Below are 21930 nucleotides of genomic sequence, written 5' to 3' on the forward strand. Positions count from 1 at the left end.
GCCCAGCAGAGCACAGTCTGTAATGGAGGGGAGGAGCCTCCCGCCCTGAGGATGGTCTGCACATCTTTCTTTAAGGCTTTGAATTATCCAGGAAAGTGGCTCTAGCATCAAAGCAGTGTCTGGCGGCCTGTGACCCCTCCCCTGCTACAGACTGGAGAAGGCAGCCTCAGGACTGCCAGTTGCTTAGAAGACGAGCTGGAGCTTCAGAGCCAGTGCTTTGTTCCCCTTTGAGACACTTGCTTCACACCTATGATTCTTTCTTCCTCTTATACAAATACATCCTTTTGACACTCTTCTAGGTAAAGCTCAAACCTATGACAGGGCCACTTGGGGCACGATTTTCTAGGTTTCAGTTTTATTTGTAGAGATTGACATTAGAAAAGATCTTCCACTGACTTTTACATTTGAGAGTCATGAGAGGAAGTCCTGAAGAATGCTCATGCATTGGCTCTTGGAAGGAGAGGAGTGGAAGTGCCTGTGTTTTTGCACAGCCCCGTAGGCACCAGTTTCCTTTGGGGCGGCCCCTTCTGGAGGGTGTGCTTATTACTTAGTCTGGTCTGAGTTGGGTCCTGTAACAGGGGTTACAATTTGTGTGTTGTAATGTGGATTTTGAAGACATTGAATCCTCCTGGACTTTCTAGGAGCTGAACAGCATAATGGGTGACTGTTGTGGGCATTAAATAAGTTAGTTTCTGTAAAGTGCTTAGAACAGTGCCTGCCCAAGTGCCATGTTTCTTGTTATGTTGGTGATCTTGTGATCTAGTCTGTGCGTTGTTAGGTCCCTTCTGCTTGCTGCTTTTTGGTCCTTCAACGACTCCTCTTGAACTCTGCCACCAACTGGGAGGGGTGAAAACTGAATTTTAATTATTTGTTAAGTCAGATTCCAAAAAAAAATTGAAGGACTAAGTTTTTAAATTATCTGGAGACTTCATAGAGAATCTTGAGGGGGCCACAGGCAGTGATCAGGTACAAGGCAGGGAAAAATGGTGCTAAAACCTAAGTGATGGAACTCGCTCTGCTTTAGAAGCTGCCCAGCTCTTGAAAAACTCTTAAGTGACAAGAATGTGGTGCTGACGTTCTATCACACTTTCCTGCCCTTTTTGGTGGACTTCACTCAGCTACAAGAGCAGAGTCCTAGAAAAGTCAAACTTCGAGAGGTCTTGTGGGGGCTTGCTCCCAGGTCACAGTAGTGGTGGAATATAGCCCCGGGCCAACATGCCCTCACCCTCAGCCCTCGTGCCACAGGCTCCATGTTCATGGAGCTGAATGATGTGTGGATCTTCTCTTTTTTTTAATCCCCTACCACATACACAGTGACACAGCTTCTCATTGTACAACATCAGAGCTATTTTTGGATGAGGTGCATCTCAAAAAGCATGACAGCTACATGAAAGTCAGAGCAACGCAGGTGACCCCCAGCCAGTTTTGTGGGTGGGATGGAAGCTTTCTTTTTGCCCCTCTAAATTTGATGTTTACTTTGGATTCATTTGATTCAAGGGGAAATGTTGCCTTAAGCTTCATCATTCCGTTATTTGGTTAAACAAATCTAAATTGTGGTCAGGGCCCTCAGTTTAGCCAGAATGTGCTTTGTTTTCTCTCCTCTGTTGAGCCTTGCTGGGTACCAAGCACCGGGGTTAGATGCTTCTTTATGACATTATCTTCTTTAATCATCACAACCACCCTTGAAACTTGCTCCTGTCCCACTTTTAGTCAAGTTGACGTGCTCAAGGTCACACAGCTGCGAGTGGTTGAGCCTGAGTTCCGACCCAGGTCTAACTCCGCAGGGCACGTCCTTACTGTGCTGACTTCATACTTACCTACCTCCCCTCGTGTAAAAAAGATAGGTGTGAAAATACGGGGAAGGAAGAGGTGCTCAAACCTAAGGGGTGGTGGGGAAAGGAGAACCCAGCTTTTGTCCATGAATTGTTCATGGTGTTAGTCTCTTACATAGACATTTTCTTTGAAGTAGGTTTTCTACATTCATTTAGATTACATCACTTTCAGATAGGTCACAACAGTTGTCTTCAGAGTGGCTTCTCTAAAAAGAACAGAAATCTGAGCATGCATACCTAAAGCAGTCTGAGCCTGTCTTTGGAATAGTTCTTCATAGTTGGCTTTCCTGAATCTGACATTAGTCTTGGAGTCTAGATTTTATTTTTTTTCTTTTTTCCTTTTAACCTTCCAGCTTGATCCTAGCTGTAATGAATTCACATTCTGCCTTACTTGAAAATGAATTTAAGGCAGCTTACAAAGATACATACAGTATCAGTGGAGGAATTCTGAATTGAGGGACGTGTAGGAGGAATATAGTAAAGCCCAGGCTGAGGGTAGTACATGAAATGCATACCGTCAACATTTGCCAGAGGTGGTCCACGGGTTTGGCTATGCCAGGGCATGAGAAGCACAACTCTTCCCTGTTTTCTGAGAACTGAGATCAGTTCTTCTAGTGGATCCGCAGTGCCCTTATAGTGAATAGACTGAATTTTTTAAGCTGTTTCTGATTATGTCACTCTGAACACCAGTGGCATCACCCAAATATGACTCAGTAAAAGCAGTTGTAGGGTCCAAACCAATGAGGTCTGGTTACTGAGCGCTTTGCTTAATCGAAGAATATTTAGAACCGCCAAAGGAATGGATGGCCCACATGTTGTTTAGGCACTCAGTCTGACTGATTAGCTCTCACAGCTGGATTTCAAGTAGTAATGAACTGGAGATTGCACCTTTTCTTAGGTGTGCTGGTTGAGTAGTCATCTGCCCAAGCAGCAGCTGAGCTGGGGATATGGCCCGTGTGCTTTCTTGAAGTTGAAAGACCTAAGATACTTGTCCTATTATCTGTCCTGTGTCCCCACTGAGGTGAACTGAGGCAAGACTGAAGGTAGTATCAGAATTTATCTGAGAAGGAACTGGGTGCTCGTTGTCGTAGGTGTGTGTCTTAGGCCTCTCAGTTTTGGCAAGGAGTTTGAGTTGCACCTTCTTTTAACACACCTGAAGCTCCAGGTGTCTGTTGGTTAAATACAGATCCATCTGCTCTGTCAGGCAACCAGCCTGGGCTAAGGTGGATTTGTTCTCTATAGATTTTAGTGTGTGTGGTTCCACTGTAGAACAGTACCATTGGGGGAAGATGTTGAAAGCACTGGGTATGTGTTTGTTAAATCAGTGAGGGTGGTACCTTTAGATATTCCAACGAAAATATTTAGTAGACAATTGTAAGAAGGTCTAGAGCTTAGAAAACTATAGGAAAGGTAGAGATTTAGAAGTTTTTAGGTTTCTAAAACTGAAAACTCTTCAGGAGATGTGGATTTTAATCTAGAGTCTGCTATGATACTGTCCTGGGCTAGTCACTTTTCCAGGATTAGCAGCGCTTATTTGTAAAATAAGACTAGACTGTTGATCCCACAGGCCTCTTGCAACTCTGAAAAGTCATTCTAAAAAAGAGAAAACAGGGGCCGGCCCAGTGGTGCAGCAGTTAAGTTCACACATTCCACTTCCGCTGCCCCGGGGTTCACCAGTTCGGATCCCGGGTGCAAACATGGCACTGCTTGGCAAGCTGTGCTGTGGTAGGCGTCTCACATATAGAGTAGAGGAAGATGGGCACGGATGTTAGCTCAGGGCCAGTCTTCCTCAGCAAAAAGAGGAGGATTGGCAGCAGTTAGCTCAGGGCTAATCTTCTTCTTCTTCAAAAAAAAGAAAAAACGTTCTCTCAAAATTTGCTAGGCAGGTCTGTGTGGGGGAAAAAAAGACCCTCTAGTAATGGTTTAGGGTATATGGTGTCATGAAAGTACTGGATTTGTATTAACATCCTTTTCACTCTCCAAATCAGTGATTTACTGTGTAGGGAATTAGAAATGGACCAGAGGCAGTTTCCCTGGATGTCATTATTTGGTATTAATAATTGGTCCTTCACCCCCACTCCAGTTTCCTTAAGTGAGCCTTATTTCTAACCTTCACCTTAGGTCTGTCAAGATGGAAGTCATGTGGCTGAGTCAGTGGAAATGTGAGCGTGGGTCAGGTGTTGGTATTTTTTTCTTGTCCCGAAGCCACCCAGTTGGTAATACTAGCAAATTTCAAATTGATAGTCTGTAAACAAGGTGCCGGAGGCACACGTGCAAACCCTGGAGCTGTGGAGGAGTGCGTGAGTACAGCCCATCTCCTGTTAGGCTAGTCTGCCCCCTGATGGTAGCTGCTTTTTGTCTGTATGCTGCAGAATTGAACATTTTCCTGCTTTGGAATGAGTTTCCAATGGTTAATCCATTACCACGAGCTTGGGATCTTAAAACAACAGACATTTATTCTGTCACAGTTCAGGAGGCCAGAAGTCTGAAATCAAGGTGTCGATAGGGCTGCACTCCCTTTGGAGGATCTAGGGGTGAATCTCTGCTCTGTCTCTGCCACCTTCTGGTGGCTGTTGAGTTTCTGCTTCTGTGGTCACACTGCCTCCTCTTCCGTCTGTGTGTGTCTGTATATCTCTTGTAAAGACGCTTGTCGTCGTATTTAGAGGCTACCTGGATAATCTAGATGATCTTATCTCAAGATCCTTAATTACATCCATGAAGACCCTTTTTCCAAATTAGGTTACATTCATCAGTTCCAGGGATTTCACGTGGATATATTTGGGGTTGGAGGGGCCCACCATTCAGCTCACTACAGGTCAGTACAGGTGGTTAGTGCCTTTTCTCTCCATTTTCTCTGGATCTTTAAATTCCCACTGCTGTTTACTCTATTCTGTGTGAACCAGTGTTCCTTTTCATTCCAGTTGGTGGGCTGCGTGGAGACGGCTTGCACCAAGGTCCACCAAGGGGCTGCTCAGTTACATAGCTGCTTCCTTATTTGTGTTGAACATTGATTGTGTTATTTTCAAATAGCCTTTAGTTTTTTTATGGGGAAAAATTGTAGCAAAGATTTTGAGTAGTGTTAAAATTTGTAAAAAATGGAAAACTTGACAGCTTAAGTACTAAATTGCACTTAGCTAGGAGTGCAAGTCATTAGCAGTAACGTTTCATTTGTAAAATGTAGATAATAAAAGTAAATTAAAGATTTCTGTTTTAAGGCTGTCTTTAATTGTTGCTCTTCATTTCTCTGTAGGTCTTTTAGATAACCCTGAGCTTCGTGTGGTCCTTGTATTTGGCTATAATTGCTGTAAGGCGGGAGCCAGTAATTATCTGCAGAGAGTCGTAAGCACTTTCAGTGATATGAATGTCATCTTGGCTGGAGGCCAGGTGGACAACCTGGCATCGCTGACCTCTGAAAAGTATGTCTGATTTCCTCTGTTCATGGTGGGAAATGTTCTCAGGTTTTTGTTACCTTGGGTTTCTTAAAAACATGTTTAAAGAATTGCCAAGGTAACAGTTCATTCCATTTTGCAACAGACATAGGTTGAGGGCTTACTCAACATAATTCTGCTTATAGTTGATGAAATTTATATATGTTGTCTCTTACGAATTTATTCCTAGGTGCACTCATACTGTCCTCAAAATTGATTTTCAGCGATATCTACTGCTGTCTCCCTTGACAGCTCTGTGCTCTGTCACTGCAGTGCGGTACTTCTTCTCTAGTTCTGTTTCCTCCTCTAAAGAAAATGCATGGTTAAACAGCAAATCTTTATGGTAAAACTTCTCAGAGCTTCTCTGATATGCTTAGTGCTTTGGAAGTCTTCTAGAAGGGAGATAATATTACCATCTGTGGCAGTCCTCAAATCTGTTTGGTCACAAAACCTTTTTTTCTGTGGAGCATCTTGCCGGTGTACTAGTATTACTTGTAACACTTTTTTGAAATTCTGTACTAGATCTATTGAAAGGCTTTTTCAAGCTCAAAAATTGAGCATCTTTGATTTTGTTACTAAGGCTTTTGCTTTCAAAGATAAAAAATATCTTCTGTGTCTTGGGGGCCATTACTCCCTTTCCTTTTTTTTTTTTTTTTTTAAAGATTTTATTTTTTCCTTTTTCTCCCCAAAGCCCCCCGGTACATAGTTGTGTATTCTTCGTTGTGGGTTCTTCTAGTTGTGGCATGTGGGACGCTGCCTCAATGTGGTCTGATGAGCAGTGCCATGTCCGCGCCCAGGATTCGAACTAACGAAACACTGGGCCGCCTGCAGCGGAGCGCGCTAACTTAACCACTCGGCCACGGGGCCAGCCCCCTTTCCTTTTTTTTTTTTTAAAGATTTTATTTTTTCTTTTTCTCCCCAAAGCCCCCCGGTACATAGTTGTGTATTCTTGGTTGTGGGTCCTCCTAGTTGTGGCATGTGGGATGCTGCCTCAGCGTGGCCTGATGAGCAGTGCCATGTCCACGTCCAGGATTCGAACTGGTGAAGCCCTGGGCCGCCACAGCGGAGTGCATGAACCTAACCACTCGGCCATGGGGCCAGCCCCACTCCCTTTCCATTTTTAATGAAAGTATATAGTATTTTGAGTTTGAGCTAATTAAGTGGACATAAACTGTTTTCAAAAGCAGGAAAATGAGGCTCCCCTCTCTCCCAAATGCTTCCTGCCAACACTAGTATTTGTTTCTCACTATATTTATGTTTAGTATTGGGATCCTGGAGTGGTGATGTGGAGACAGACTGTTAGAAATCAGTATCTTTAAGAGCAGTGTAAATCATCCGAGTTATAATCTCCCTCCTGGTAGTCTCGACCGATGGATCAGGGAAAGCAAATAGCTCAGTCAAGGTCCCTGGACTGCCAGCAAGGAAGAAGGGAGGAAAGCCAAGTGCATTAAATTCCAAGCAGCAGGATATCAAACATTGGATTTCATGCATAAATACACCTAATTCTTGGTAGTGATCTGTGGGTTATTTCCCTTCTTGCAAAATTTTCCGTGTCCTTGCTTTAACCTTTAAATTGTATACAGATAGGGCAGTGGTGATTTAACATACAGTTTACCTTTGAAATGTCAATCTCTCACTCAGACATAACATCCGAGGTGCTAGCCTGTTAGCATGGCTGTCTATATATCATCTACTTTTTATACCTAATATGGGAAATATACTCTCAAAAATTATTGCCCCTTATATGACACATGAATGTTAATGTGGTCTTCATACTGTTCATTGGTAAGATAAGCCATTGAGTAAATCAGTGCTCCATTTAATGGTGTCCAGATACTAGCCACTGTGTTCCCCCCACCCCCCAGAAAGACAGGTAAATAATTCCTTGAGGCAAGAGATTGACAACACATATTGCAACTGTATACCAAAGAGGAAATGTAATAAGTTAAAGGAGCAGCAGAGGACTGGAGAAGATGGATTCTGCCCTCTAGAAACTGGTTTTGCCACTAGCTAGCCTTATTATCTTGGTCACTTAAGCTTTTTTTTTGTTTGAGGAAGATTGGCCCTGAGCTGATGTCTGTTGCAAATCTCTCTATTTTTTATGTGGGTCTCTGCCAGAGCATGGTTTGATGAGCAGTGTGTGTGTAGGTTCACACCCAGGATCCAAACCCGCCAACTCTGGGCTGCTGAAGTGGAGTGTGTGAACCTAACCACTGTGCCACTGGGCCAGCCCCTCACTTAAGCTTTTTGACTCTTGGTTTCTCGTTAATCTTGCCCATTTCATAGATGTTGGTAAACATGATAGAAGTGTAAGGTATTTAACTTGTTTTTCCCCAGTGGGTATTCACTATATTGTGCTTTATAACTTTATTGACACTTTATTTATATATTCTTTAGTAAGGATAGAATATTTCATTAAAAAATACCAGTCAAATACATACAAAAAGAAAACACGTGTTTCTTTAGGTTAAGCTCAATTCTAGACTCAAACAATAAAGAAGACACAGCAATGTAACGTATTTCTTTATGGACCAAACAACATAAAGCTAAAACTTCTGGAGTTATAGGTTCTTAATAAAATTACCCTCCGTGATTGAATATTTAATACACCTCTGTTAGAATTTGACAACTCAGGTAGTGTAAAAAAAGATACCAAAGATGTCAATAATGCCAAAAAGCTTCATCTAGTAGATATCATGTGTATATGAATAAAAGTGTAAGGTTTCTTTTGAAGAAGTGAGAAAGGTAAGGATACTCTATACAACCATCTAAAAACCCAGGATAGGTTTCAGAAATCTTTGCAGAGCTACATTTGCCCTTTTCTATTTGTGACTGAAAAAATAGTTGCTTACTTCTCTATAGATCTGCCTTCTGTATTCTTTTAATGTATTAATTTCAATAGTTTAATTTTTAACCTTATTAATACTCCTGTTATCTGGCAGAGTAAGCCTTGGACTAACTGTAAGCTGTTAAAGGCAGCAGCTCCCAACCAGTGAATCAGGACGGTGTTTTTCTTTTACACTTTAAAATTTAAATTTTGTTTCATGATACATCACCACGTTTCTCATGTAATTTTCTAGGAACCCTCTGGATATTGATGCCACAGGTGTGGTTGGACTGTCATTTAGCGGACACCGAATTCAGAGCGCCACAGTGCTTCTCAACGAGGATGTCAATGATGAGAAGACTGCTGAGGCTGCGATGCAGCGCCTCAAAGCAGCCAATATTCCAGAACAGAACACCATTGGCTTCATGTTTGCATGCGTTGGCAGGGGCTTTCAGTATTACAGAGCCAAGGGGAATGTTGAGGCTGATGCATTTAGAAAGTTTTTTCCTAGTGTTCCTTTATTTGGCTTCTTTGGAAATGGAGAAATTGGCTGTGATCGCATAGTCACTGGGAACTTTATATTGAAGAAATGTAATGAAGTAAAGGATGATGATCTGTTTCATAGCTATACAACAATAATGGCACTGATTCATCTTGGGTCAACTAAATAAAGCCACCTGCAAAGTGGCTTTTGCAGTGTAACTTTTGGGCTCTGCCTTTTCCAGAAAATGGAAACTTGGGATATGTGTATTTTAAACAAAAATAACTTTATATGGATCTGTTTTGTAGCTTTGATGCTCTAATGATTACACTGGGGGTAGTTTTTAAGATATTAGATGGAGGACAACTTTTTACATATCATAATGCAGGCCTAGAGTTGAGAGCTTTTGCATCAGGTACAAGCAAACTGATCATGGCTATATTGCATCAGATTATTATTGCACAGTAGCTGCTGTGTAATGTGACTTTAAATAGTCTCCTGCATAGGAAGATTGAAAGAAGATTCATCAATAGGATGGAGGTTTAAGACATTCCATGACTACTTCTGCATTGTTAGAGGATCTTTTGGCAGAATCATGAAGACTTTTTTTCTCCCTTAATAAAGGAGAAAAATTACACAGATGGCTTGAGAAATCTTTCTCTGCTTTATAATTTTACCAGTTTTTTCAGAAGCTGTAACAAAATTATTACCGACTTTTTACTTATTTGATAAAAATTAACTATTTTTGTTTTAGTACTCTGCAGTTGCTGAGTCAAATAAATTGCCAAGACGAATCAGTATTATTTCATAAAAAAAATTTTTCCTTTTCTGTCAATAAAAAAATTACAAGAGAAAATCATTTTCACCTAGTTCTGGGTAGCTAATTGGCAGACCAGACAATTACATCACCTTATTTTGGTTTTATACCAATAAAACGTACCTTGGAACTCATTCAGAGATAGTGTTTTGTATTGTATTACTTTTGGTGAGTGAAGGAAGGAAGTAAACTAATCCTTTAGAAAAGTAAACCCAGCATAGTAGGTATTTGTCAGCTAGTAAATCCTGGCATATTCTCAGTAGAACCATTTTCAAATTTGAATTTCTAATTATGCAAGCATCTAAATGAGCTATGTCCAGAGAACACCAGTTTCCCCGCGGTATCCATTCTTTCCTTTTCATCTAGTGATAGAACCTTTGGTTTTCAGTTAGGCACAGACATTCTCCTGGAACAAAGACTACCTTTCTCAGTCTCTCGAAAGTATGACTGTTCTGGTTGGTGAACTGTGAGCGGAAATATGTGTCCTTCAAGATGGTGTGACCGTTTTTTTTGCCCTTTCTCAATCTTGTTACTTGGAAGTGGATCTGGTAGTGAGGCAGCCTGGACTCTAGAGAAGAGGCAGCGCTCTACTGTGGAAGAGAACCACACGGAAGGATCCTGGGTTGCTGTGTAATTTTGTTGAAGTGCTACTACCATAACCAGCCTGGACTGCCTACCTCCAGATTGTTTTACAAGACAGAAATTAATATCAATCTTGCCTAAGCCACTTTTTTCCTCAGGTCTTTGTTACAGGATATCTTTATATTAGCATATTCTACCTAATACAGTATGATATAACTAATGTATGGCACTTTGGTAAAGGTCAGTGGTTCTAACAAAATGGGTAGAAAACTTGCAAGGTAAGTGAAATTAAATGTATTAACATTCCTGCTTTTCTTTTTTTAATCATTTTTCTCCCAATTTTTACCTTAAAAGATTTTTCTCTGTTTACATATATGATAAAAATACTTGTCTTGTGTATTTGTGGTTATCCTAAATCTTAGTTCCTGAAGAAGGTCCAAAGAAAAAGTTTATCATAGAACTTTTAGTCTGTGAATGTTAATATTTAGTCATTTTTATTTAGCTATTTATTTAGCTATTAACTTTTCTATTTGACATTAGTACCCATTATCAAGTAGACAGTGCCTGAAAATTCGAGTCCTTGAATATGTTTACATAGCTCATAAGGAAAATACTTCATAAATTTTCTTTGTCCCTGATATTAACCAGAGTTGGTTGAATAGTTAGAGGAGAAAGGATTTTAAAAACTGAGAATATGAACAAAATGAGCCTGAGGATTGAATGAGTTTATTTTTTCAAATTAATACTCATAAAATGTTTTATTACTTCTCAAAGGAGACCCTGCTGCAGGGTCATTTCATACAATATTTGAAGTTAACATAGGGTTCTTTTTTTTTTTTACAGCTGAGCCTTTGGGGCTTGTTATGAACAATAAGTTCATTTGGCTACAAGGTTGTAACCTTGGTACAGAATAGAAAGGGGAGAAGTTAACCCAATAGAAATGAGTAGTACTGATAAAAACGAAAGTCATCTGCCCTGCCTCCCAGAGGCCTTGATGTTGCATGGAAGGGGAATAGTAGTTTAACCAAATTTAAAATGAAATAACTAATTTACTACAATTTTGAAAGGCTTGTCTTAGGAATTAAGGGAATAATTACTGTTTCAGCTAAAAATATACGAAGTGCCTAGAAATGGTAACCATTGTAGTCAGTCGTGAAACTGGGAAAATGATCACGCGAAAAAACTGATGTGAGCACAAAGAGAAGTAAAGATGTACCTTTCATGTCTTCACACTAAACTGCCTTCTCTTGCGTGATAGTCAGATTTATAGGACGGTTTGATCAAGACATTTAAAAATACTGATTTCCTTTATATGCTTTCAAAGCAAAATCTTTGCACAGCTGCAATTTGTTTTGTAAAAGTGCTGTCAAAGAATCTATTTCCGTTCCCTTTTATTCAAGTAGAACTAAACTCTTTATAAGCCAAGTAACAATCTAAGGAAGAGGAGGGAAGGTAGGCCTTGGGATTAAGACCTGGAAATAGACACCGTGCACACTGATATAATTAATAATCTACTGTGACCTATATTAATGAAGGGGGGGTCCAGTAGGTCACTTCACTAATACATTTCTCTCCACTTTGGTTACATATTGGCACATGTACCAACTTCTCAATCTAGTACGACAAGACAGGCCAGATAGGAAAAGTTTTGCCACTGATTTTGATTGTCAACTTAATACAATGAACATGCAGAGAATGTAAAATAAACTACAAATCTGAGAATTCTCTATTCATTCTGCAGAAAGTTTTAAGAAAAAAAATCGACTTCTGTCGTTTTCTGCCGACACAGTCTAACTCAGATTAGCACCACCATAAATTCCATTTTACTGGAAACAGAAGACTCTAATTTGATTGGAAATTATGAGGTTTTTAGATGACTGACTTGATTTCACCTGTAGACACTGGGTGTGCGTCTGCTTAGTGAAAATCCTAAAATAACAGAACATAGTCAGCATTAGTTAAACATCCTTGTTAAATGAACAAAATTAATATCTATACTATGGAAAGAATGTTATCAGAAAGTTATTTTAGTATTTTAAAGAACAGTCAAATATTTGTAAGACATATTATTTTTGTTTTATATATTTCATTTCTGCCTTACACCACAATGAGACAGGTTACAAGAATATATGCTACTATAAAGTGGAAAACATTGGCAGAAACCAATAAACTTCATTTAATGTTTTGGTACCAAGAGTGTATGGAGCATTTTCATTTCATAACAGTTTGTATAAAAGTTATTGTTCTCTAGTGACTGTCATCACAGCCAGCAAAAGAGGCAAGATTGGGGCCAGCCTGGTGGCACAGCGGTTAAGTTCACACATTCTGCTTTGGCGGGCTGGGGTTTGCTGGTTCCAATCCCAGATGCGGACCTATGCACCACTTGTCAAGCCATGCTGTGGCAGGCATCCCTATATAAAGTAGAGGAGGATGGGCATGGATGTTAGCTCAGGGGTGGTTTTCCTAAAAAAAAAAAAAAAGAGAGACAAGATTGGTAATTACAAGAAATTGGAAGAAAATATATTCATTAATTTTAAATGCAAACTATCAGAATGAGAATTTTGAGACCATTTTTTTTAACATTTACACAATATTTCCAGGTCTGACTAACCAAAATTCAATCACCGTACATGTATCTAAAACATACTCTGTTCAAAGCTTTGTCATGACACTAGAATTGCAAATAGGAATACAACAGCTGACCTGAGTTGACACCAGCAAAATGGTGGACTAGGACTCTCCAAAGCTCTTGTTCCCCCACAGAAACATTGGAGGAAAAAAAAAGAAAACCAGCAACTGGATGAACCAACTTCATTGGAGCTCTGGAAAGCAGTCAAAGGTTTACAGCAACCAAGACAGTGCCCAGTGAAGAAAAACCATCTTCAAAACGGTAGGAGAATTTTATGATGTTTTTACTCGTCCTTGCCCCAATGCAGTGGCAGTCTTATTCTTGAAGTGGCAGAAGCGTGGTTCTCAGTTCCCTCTCAAACCAGAGGAGGCAGAATAGACTTTATTTGCAAATTCTTGTGTATGTCTTTTCTGTTCTGTCTGGGGGGGTACCTGAAAGACTGACTCAAGGTGCTCATCTTTGTTTTGCATAACTTGTAAATCAGGAATAGTGGTGGGCACTGCTTGTAAAGGTGCAAGGTAACTACAGACTCATAGACACCTAGGGCAAGAGATAAGATATACCCTGTAAGGCCCAAAGGAGAAGCAGGGGTGAGATTTTTAGGAAATTGGACATTGAAAAGCAGCTGTACATGGGGGTGGATTTAGAATGCCACATGCATGCCCAGGCAAAACACATACTCAGAAAAGATCTAAGACCTTAAGCTTTCACCTTGGTCTGATCCCTAGGCTTGGAGCAAGCCTAGCTAAAGAACTGCAGGAGTGTCCTAGCACCCAGCTAATCTGGAAAGACAAGGAGAACTGGTGTTCAAGGAAATCTCTGTCAAAACAGCTGGACATCAGAGAAAAGTAACAGACTTCAGTGATCACACAACAAGGAAAAGACTTTGTAAAAATAGTTTGGAAAAGTCTCAAAACAGATGGGCAACAGCCTTCAGCAATCAAAAAAAAGTGGTGAACCCTGGGGATAGGGAAGAATCTTATAGCCAGAATTACTATATTATAAAGTGAAATGCCTGATTTTTGACAAGAAAAAAATTGCAAAGCATACAAAGAAGTAGAAACAAGGCCTATTCAAAGGAACAGAAAGTGGCCCTGAGGAAGCCCACACATTGGACTTAGAAAAAGACTTTGAGATATGCCCAGAGAACTAAAGGAAATCAGGAAAATGATGTATAAAATGAGAACATCAACAAAGAGAAATATAAAAAGGAACCAAATTCTGCAGCAAAAAGGTACAGTAATAAAATATTTACTAGAGGGGTTCAACAGCAGATTTGAGCAGGCAAAAGAACTCATCAGCAAACCTGAAGACCAGACAGTTGAAATTACTGTGTCTGAGGAGGAGAAAAATAGTAAACAGAACCTAAGGGACTTGTAAGACACCATCAAATCGAACAGGGAGCATGTTACGGGAGTCCCAGAAAGAAGAGAAAGCTGCATAGAGATTATTTGAAGAAATAATGGCAAGAAGCTTGCCAAATTTGATTCAAGACATTAATGTCCCTATCAAGAAGCTCAGTGAATTCCAAAGAGGGTGAAGTCAAAGACGCACATCAAGACACATTGTACCAAAGCTAAAGAGAGAGAATCTTGAAAGCAGCAAGAATGAAGAGACTCATTACATAGATTACAGTAGTCTTCCCTTATCTGTAGGGGATACATTCCAAGATCCCCAATGGATGCCTGAAACCACAGATAGTACTGAGCCCTATATATTATGTTTTTTTCCTATACATACATAAAGCTATTATAAAGTTTAATTTACAAATTAGGCACAGTATGAGATGAACAACAATAAAATAGAACAATTATAACAATATACTGTAGTAAAAGTAACTGTAGGTCTTTGCAACCTCAGCATATAATTTTTTTCTTACCTTATTGAGAAATTTCACCTTTTCACTTAAAGGAACCACTTTTTTTACTTTTAGATTGGCTCCTGAGCTAACAACTCTTGCCAATCTTTTTTTTTTTCTTTATTCTTCTCCCCAAAGCCCCCAGTACGTAGTTGTATATTCTAGCTGTGAGTGCCTCTGGTTGTGCTATGTGGGATGCTGCCTCAGCATGGCCTGATGAGCAGTGCCATGTCTGTGTCCAGGACCCGAGCAGGTGAAACCCTGGGCCACTGAAGCGGAGTGTGTGAACTTAACCACTCAGCCACAGGAGCAGCCCCTAAAGGAAGCACTTTATGGCTGGCTTCTCTTTGGCATATCTGAAATGCCAGCATCACTACCCTTGTGCTTTGGGGCGATTATTAAATAAGAGTTACTTGAACACAAGCTCTGTGATACCATGACAGTTGATCTGATAACCAAGATGGCTACTAAGTGACTGATGGGCAGGTCACATTCACAGCATGGATATGCCAGACAAAGGGATGATTCACATCCTGGGCAGGACAGCATGAAATTTCATCATGCTATTCACTCAGAACAGCACAAAACTTAAAACTTAGAAATTGTTTATTTCTGGAATTTTCCATGTAATATTTTTGGACCGTAGTTGACTGTGGGTAACTGAAACTGTGGATGAGGGGGGACTACTGTGTCAGATTTCTCTCCAGAAACCTTGGAAGTCAAAAGGCAGTGGTTTGATAAATTCAAAGTGCTAAAAGAAAAAAACTCAACCAAAAATCTTACATCTGGAAAAACTTCAGAAACGGGAGAAATTAAAACATCACCAGATAAGCAAAAGCTGAAGGAGACTGATTCCACTAGATCTGCCCTGCAAGAAATGCTAAAGGGAGTTCTTCAGGTTGAAATGAAAGGACAATAGGAATGCAAAGCCATGTGAAGAAATAAAGATATCCAGTAAAGTTATACATAGGCGATTATAAAAGCCAGTATTCTAACTTTGATTGGTAACTCGACTTTTCGTTTTCCACATTATTTAAGAGACTAATGTGTAAAAGTTATTGGTCTGTGTTTTCAGACAATTCTTAAAGATGTAATTTTGTGATATTAACGGCTGAAGGAGTGAATACAGAATTATATAAGAGCAAAGTTTTTATACACTATTGACGTTAAGCTGGTGAAAATTCAAATTAGAGTGTTGTTACTTTAGGATGTTAAATGGAATTAAAATGTTTCATTACAAAAAAATCAACTAAACACAAAAGACACTAATGCAGAAAATGAGGTACAAAAAGCTATAAGGCATATAGGAAACAAACAGCAAAATGACATAAGTCCCTCCTTATCAATAATTACTTTAAATGTAAATGGGTTAAACTCCAATCAATAGAGACTGATGAAGTGGATTTAAAAACATGACCTAACTATATGCTGTCTACAAGAGACTGATTTCAGATCCAAAGACACAGATAGGTTAAAAGTAAAAAGATTAATATATTCCATGCAAATAGCAACCAAAAGAGAGCAGGGGTGGCTATCCTATTTTCAGACAAAATAGACTTTAAGTCCACAAAGGTTACAAGAGACAAAGAAGGAATTATATATTAAAAGGTTTAATACATTAAAGATGTAACAGTTATTTACACATCTAGTAACAGACCCTGAAAGTATATTAAGCAAAACACAACATACCCAAACTTAGGAAGTGTGATGAAAGCAGTGCTAAGACAGAAATTTATAACTTTAAGTGCTTACCTTAGGAAAAAAATCTGAAATCAACATTGTGTTAAGGAACTAGAAAAAGAAGAATGAACTAAACCCACCCAAAGCTAGTAGAAGGAAGATGAGAGCTAAGCTAAGCAAAATAGAAGAAAGAAAAGCAATTGAAAATCTCAAACCAAAAGCTAGTTCTTTGAAAAGATTAACAAGGTAGACAAACCTTTAGCTAGACCAGGAAAAAGAGAAGACTCCACTTACCAAAATGCAGATATAAAAGTGGGGATGTTACTAATGATTCTATAGAAATAAAAAAGATTATAACAGTATTATGAACAGTTGTATGCCAACAAATTGTATAACCTAGATGAAATGGATATATTCCTAGAAACACAAAACCTTACCAAGAATGAATCATGAAGAAATAAAAAAATCTACATAGGCCTATTACTAGAAAGGAGATCAAATCAGTAATCAAAAACCTCACAACAAAGAAAAACCTTGCAACTGATAGCTTCAGCAGTGATTTCTACCAAATATTTAAAAAAGAAATAAGACCAATCCTTCTCAAAGTTTTCCAAGAAATTCAAGAGGAGGGAATACTTACTTATTCCAAAAAGCCAGCATTGCCCTGATACCAAAGCCAGACAATGATAACACAAGAAAAAAAAAAAGCTACAGACCAATATCCCTGATGAAAATTGATGCAAAAATCCTAAAAAAATTAGCAAACTGAATTCAACAGCATAATAAAAGTTTTATAAACTTTGAACAAGTGGATTTATTCCTGCAATGCAAGCATGGTTCAACAGATAAAAATCAATCAATATAATATGTTACATTAACAGAACGAAGGGGGAAAAACCCACATGATGAATCAGTTGATGCAGAAAAAGAATGTGACAGGACTCAAGAGCCTTTTATGGTAAAAACAGCACTAGGAATAGAAGGAAACTACCTCAACATAATAAAGGCCACATAAAATCTCATAGCTAACATCAGACTCAATGGAGAAAAACTGAACGCTTTTCCTCGAAGAGGAGGAACAAGACAAGGATGCTAGATTTTCTACTTCTATTCAACATAGTATTGGAAGTTCTAGGCAGAGCAATTAGTCAAGAAAAAGATACTGAAATTGGAAAGGAAGAAGTAAAATTATCTCTTAGCAGAGTACTTGATCTTATATGTAAAAAACACTAATGGTCCCACACACAAAAACCTGTTAGGATAAACAAATTCAGCAAAGTTTAAGAATACAAAAGTGATGTACAAAATCAGTTGCCTTTCTATACACTAATAATGAACAATCTGGAACAGAAATTAAGATAATTCTCTTTACAACAGCATCAAAAACAATAAAATACTTAGGAATTAGCTTAAGGAGGTGAAAGACTTGTACAGTGAAAACTAAACATTGCTGAAAGAAACTAAAGATGGGACTGATAAATGGAAAGACATCCCATGTTCATGGATTAGAGGACTTAATATTGGTGCAATGTCAGTACTATCCAAAGTGGTCTACAGATTCAATGTAATCCATTTCAAAATTTCAATGGCATTTTTTTACAGAAACAGAAAAATACATCCTAAAATTCAATGGAAAGTCTAGAGACCCCAAATAGCCAAAACAGTCTTGAAAAAGAAGACCAAAGTTGGAAGGCTCACACTTCCAGATTTCAAAATTTACTGCAAAGCTACAGTAATCAAAATAGTGTGGTACTGAAATACAGAGAGACATATAAACCAGTACAACAGAATATAGAATCTAGAAATAAATCTTCACATATATGGTCAGGTGATTTTAGGGAAGTGTGCCAAGACCATTTAATGAGAAAAGGACATCTTTTCAACAAATAGTGTTGGGAAAACTGGATAGCAACATGCAAAAGAATGAAATTGGACTCTTACCTAATACCATATACAAAAATTAACTCAATACAAAAATTAACTCAAAATGGATCAAAGACCTAAATGTGAGACCTAAAACTATACAAACTCTTAGAAGAAAACAGGGGAAGCTTCAGGACACCAGATTTGGCAATGATTTCTTGGATATGACACCAAAGTCACAGGCATCAAAAGAAGAAAAAATAGACAAATTGGACTTCATCAAAATTTAAAACTTTTATGCATGGAAGGACACTATCAACAGAGTTAAGAAAATCCACTAAATGGGAGAAAATATTTGTAAATCACATACCTGATAAAGAATTAACATCTAGAATATATAAAGAGCTCCTAAAATACAACAACAACAAAAGACAACCCAATTAAGAAATAGGCAAAGACTTGAATAGACAGGTATCCAAAGAAGACATACAGATGGCCAATAAGCACATGAAAAGATGTTCAACCTCACTATCATTAGAGAAATGCAAATCAAAGCCACAATGAGATATCACTTCACACCCATTAGGATGGCTATTGCAAAAAAACAGAAAACAATAAATGCGGCTGGCCCTGTGCCTGAGTGGTTAAGTTCATGTGCTTTGCTTCAGCGGCCCAGGGTTTCACTGGTTCGGATCCTGGGCGCGGACCTAGCACCGCTCATCAAGCCATGCTGAGGCAGTGACCCACACAGCAGAACTAGAAGGACCTACAACTAGAATATACAACTATGTACTGGGGGGCTTTGGGGAGAAGAAGAAGAAAAAAAAAGAAGAAAACACTAAATGTTGGTGAGGATGTGGAGAAATTGTCTTAAAGGGGAAACGGTTCACAGGAGGACCGTTAGATTCATTCAGTCAGTGCTTGCTCCTCTGCCTCAACTATTTGCCAGCCCCAGACCTTTGGTGTTCGGAACACCCATTGTTCCAAACTACTCCAGAACTGTTTATTTTCCTGCCTCCTGAAAGTCATTATTGCTTTCTATTATGTTTCAGGGTAACTTCACAGTTGGAAAAATCTGTCTGAAGAAATTGTTCTAGCCTAATGAATTCTTCATATTGCCCCTAATAAGATGAAAACCTCACATTCTGCAAAATCATGCCCTAAAAATGAAAAGGCTTATGGGGAAAATAGATTTGGAACTTTGTAATCTGATCAGTAACAAAAACAATAATCCTAAATTTCCCCTAGTATCTGCACAGAGAATTAGTTGGTCCATCTTTTGCAGCCTTAAACTTTTGGGCTTGTGTTTCTTCCTTTCAGATATAGATCCTTGAAATCAATCACTTCTAATTGAAACCATTTTCATCAATACTAAACATATGATCTAGAGGTAGCCTTCTTCATTAATCAATGCTTTTTTCTTAATCACCAGATGAAATGTCTTCACAGCCTACCTGTACTCGCAGCTTCCCAGACAGCTTAACATAGCAAAAAGTTAGGAGGTTTTTGAAGGCACTAAATGCGCCACTCCTTGCACTTAAAGGATTTTCATCTTTTTACTTAGGGTCATCATATATTGCTAAGAGTTTCTCTTTAGTTGTGAGAAAGTTTGCCTCTGACTGCTTCAACATATTAGCTTACTGGGAAAAATGTCTGAACCAATGCAACTTCCACATAGGACTGATATCATTCCCCTATTTACCAATTGCATATGAGCCAATAATATACATTACAGAAACACATGCCTTGCAGCAGAACAGACTGTGTTTCATGGTATGACAACTTAAGTCTTTAATTTAGGGAAGAGAGAGAGATTAAATCTTTTACCTTATGGTGTTTCATTTTCTGCCTTTGTAACAAAGAAGCAATGATTTGGTTCACTTTGATATTTCCTCAGTGTTCTCCATGACCTATGGAAAATAAGAATTAAGATGTTTTCTCCATCTCAATTTTTGTTTATATGCACACCCACCAACACGTATTTCTTGCCTTATTCACATATGTAAACCTACCCCTTCTGTTTGTGATGTGAAGAGTTGAGGTGAGATAGCCCAGAACACGCAAACAAGCCAGCACTCTGCCCTCCAATGCTCATCAGAACACAGAAGAGTTGTGTCCGGTCTCAAGTAAGTGTCCTCACAGCCTGTTTTCTCTGTTACCCAAAGTTCTAACAAGCTTGGTGAGTTTTTTTTAAAGATAGTACAAATGATAAAAAAGTGGGTATGGGGAAAAGACTGCCAGAGTGAGTCACATTAACAGCAATGAGAATAACTGATGGCGAGATAACAGAAGAAAGTGTCAAACACAAGGACTAAAAGAACCTGTGGCTGGCTAGGGCTGTTTAGTATAGGGGCAAAAACTCCCCCTAAAGCCAGTGAGCCCTGAGACTGTCACCCATATCAGTGGAAGCATAAGTACAGTATGAAAAACATGGGGGTTTGGGAGCTAGACTTACCTTGTCTTACCACCTTCTAGATGTGTGATCTTGATCTTAACCTCTCTGAGCCTCACGTTTTCTCTTTTGTAGAGTGAGACTAATAGCACCTGCCTCACAACAGGTGTTGACTTGTATGAGTTAACATATATGAAATAGCAACCACAGTGCCTGGCACATACAGGCATCTGACATTCATGATACATCGTTACATTGCTTTCTTTCCATTTGAAGAGTTGTACTTTCAGAACTAGGGCATTATTGCAATAGGGATGATACATAATTACAACCTAAATGTATGCTAGGACTGAGGCTGTGGGTTTACTTAATGAACAAATGGGGAAGATTGCCTAGGGAGGTCTATATTCCAGAGGCACATTAGGTGACCTGAACAAACCTATCACAGGGTAGCTGGTAAACTGAATAAATCTTTATTGGTGTGGTGGCAAAGGGAGTTTCTTGGTGAAGATAGGTTATTAGTAATTTTTAAAATAGAATGTGATTTTCATAATATAAATATGCAGTGATTTTCATAATACAAATAGGAGCTAATATTATTAAGCAAGTCCTAGTCCCCATAATCAACTTTATTGTCAGGGATCTTGTCACATGTGGTAAAAGGCATTTCTCTTGTTTCCTTATAGTTGTGACCTCACAATTATTGACTGAGATTGTTTGACTTTGAAAAGATAAGTGGTCAGTGAGCTAATTTTGTGTATGCCCAATACCATATCCAGATTTTTACCCTTTGTTTTGACATCTTTTTTCCCTCCATTAAAAAAAGTAGCAATTTAATACTTAAGTTCCAAAACTTTTCCCAATTAAAGCAGAGTAGCTCTGTGTGGAAAGGCTTTAAAGTACTTTTCATTTTATTACAATGTGTCTTTATAGACAGAAAGAGGTCAATTTGTTGTTTTATGTGTGTGTGGTTTCTAAAAAAGAATTGAGTTTTTACCATCCCATTGAACATTCTGAAAAAAAAATCAAGAAGCAAACCTTTTAGGGAGAGATGCCGTTGGTAAATTACAAGCATAGGTACTTGTGCATTCAAAGCCTTATGGCAGGTGACCATTCACATGCTTCCTGTCAGATTTGACTTTATCTGTGTTAATCTTTCCAGTTAACACCATGATCAATAATAAATGTTCAGTTCTCTGAGAACTTCTCAATTGGTTATTTTACCATCAAGCATTTTACAAACGAATGTGGTTCCAGACATTATCATTACAAATATGGTAAAGATCAACAAACTTATAACAAACTGTTAAAATACTTAATTTCACTTAATTATAAAGTACAGAAACATATCTCAATCTCTTGATAACTCAAAATCAATTTTTGAGCATATTAAAATACATTATCCAACAGCATCATTTAATAATATCTCCTCTTTCAGTCTTTTTATTGTGAAATATACATAACAAAATTTACCATTTTTAACTGTACAGTTCAGGAGCAGCACATCCACAGTGTTGTGTAAACATCACCACTATCCATCT

The 21930-nt window shown here is 38.6% G+C and overlaps 2 protein-coding genes and 1 long non-coding RNA gene across 21 annotated transcripts in view; 2 read left to right on the plus strand and 1 right to left on the minus strand.

Annotated features, from left to right (window-relative positions):
• Positions 1-12157, plus strand: part of FBXO22 (F-box protein 22) — a 34524-nt gene extending 22367 nt beyond the window's left edge. Inside the window, exons 6-7 of the mRNA XM_014856452.3 lie at positions 5083-5248; positions 8341-12157. Of these exons, the coding sequence (XP_014711938.1) occupies positions 5083-5248; positions 8341-8758 (584 nt within the window). The 3' untranslated portion in view covers positions 8759-12157. The remainder of the gene's footprint in view (positions 1-5082; positions 5249-8340) is intronic.
• Positions 8516-21930, minus strand: part of NRG4 (neuregulin 4) — a 122979-nt gene continuing 109564 nt past the window's right edge. For 18 of the 19 annotated variants that reach the window (XM_044764128.2, XM_044764110.2, XM_044764127.2 and 15 more), the window contains 2 exons: positions 19825-19907; positions 12294-12430 (listed from right to left, as the gene is read on the minus strand). In XM_044764128.2, coding sequence (XP_044620063.1) covers positions 19891-19907 — 17 coding nt within the window. In that variant the 3' untranslated portion in view covers positions 12294-12430; positions 19825-19890. Of the gene's footprint in view, positions 12431-19824; positions 19908-21930 lie in introns of all 19 variants that reach the window. The other variant, XM_014856461.3, reaches the window with a different exon arrangement.
• Positions 12721-21930, plus strand: part of LOC139044571 (uncharacterized) — a 36094-nt gene continuing 26884 nt past the window's right edge. Inside the window, exons 1-2 of the long non-coding RNA XR_011501630.1 lie at positions 12721-12857; positions 20032-20123. This is a non-coding gene — a long non-coding RNA (uncharacterized lncRNA). The remainder of the gene's footprint in view (positions 12858-20031; positions 20124-21930) is intronic.

This window comes from Equus asinus, chromosome 2 (assembly GCF_041296235.1).
Source record: "Equus asinus isolate D_3611 breed Donkey chromosome 2, EquAss-T2T_v2, whole genome shotgun sequence".
NCBI classification, from domain to species: domain Eukaryota; kingdom Metazoa; phylum Chordata; class Mammalia; order Perissodactyla; family Equidae; genus Equus; species Equus asinus.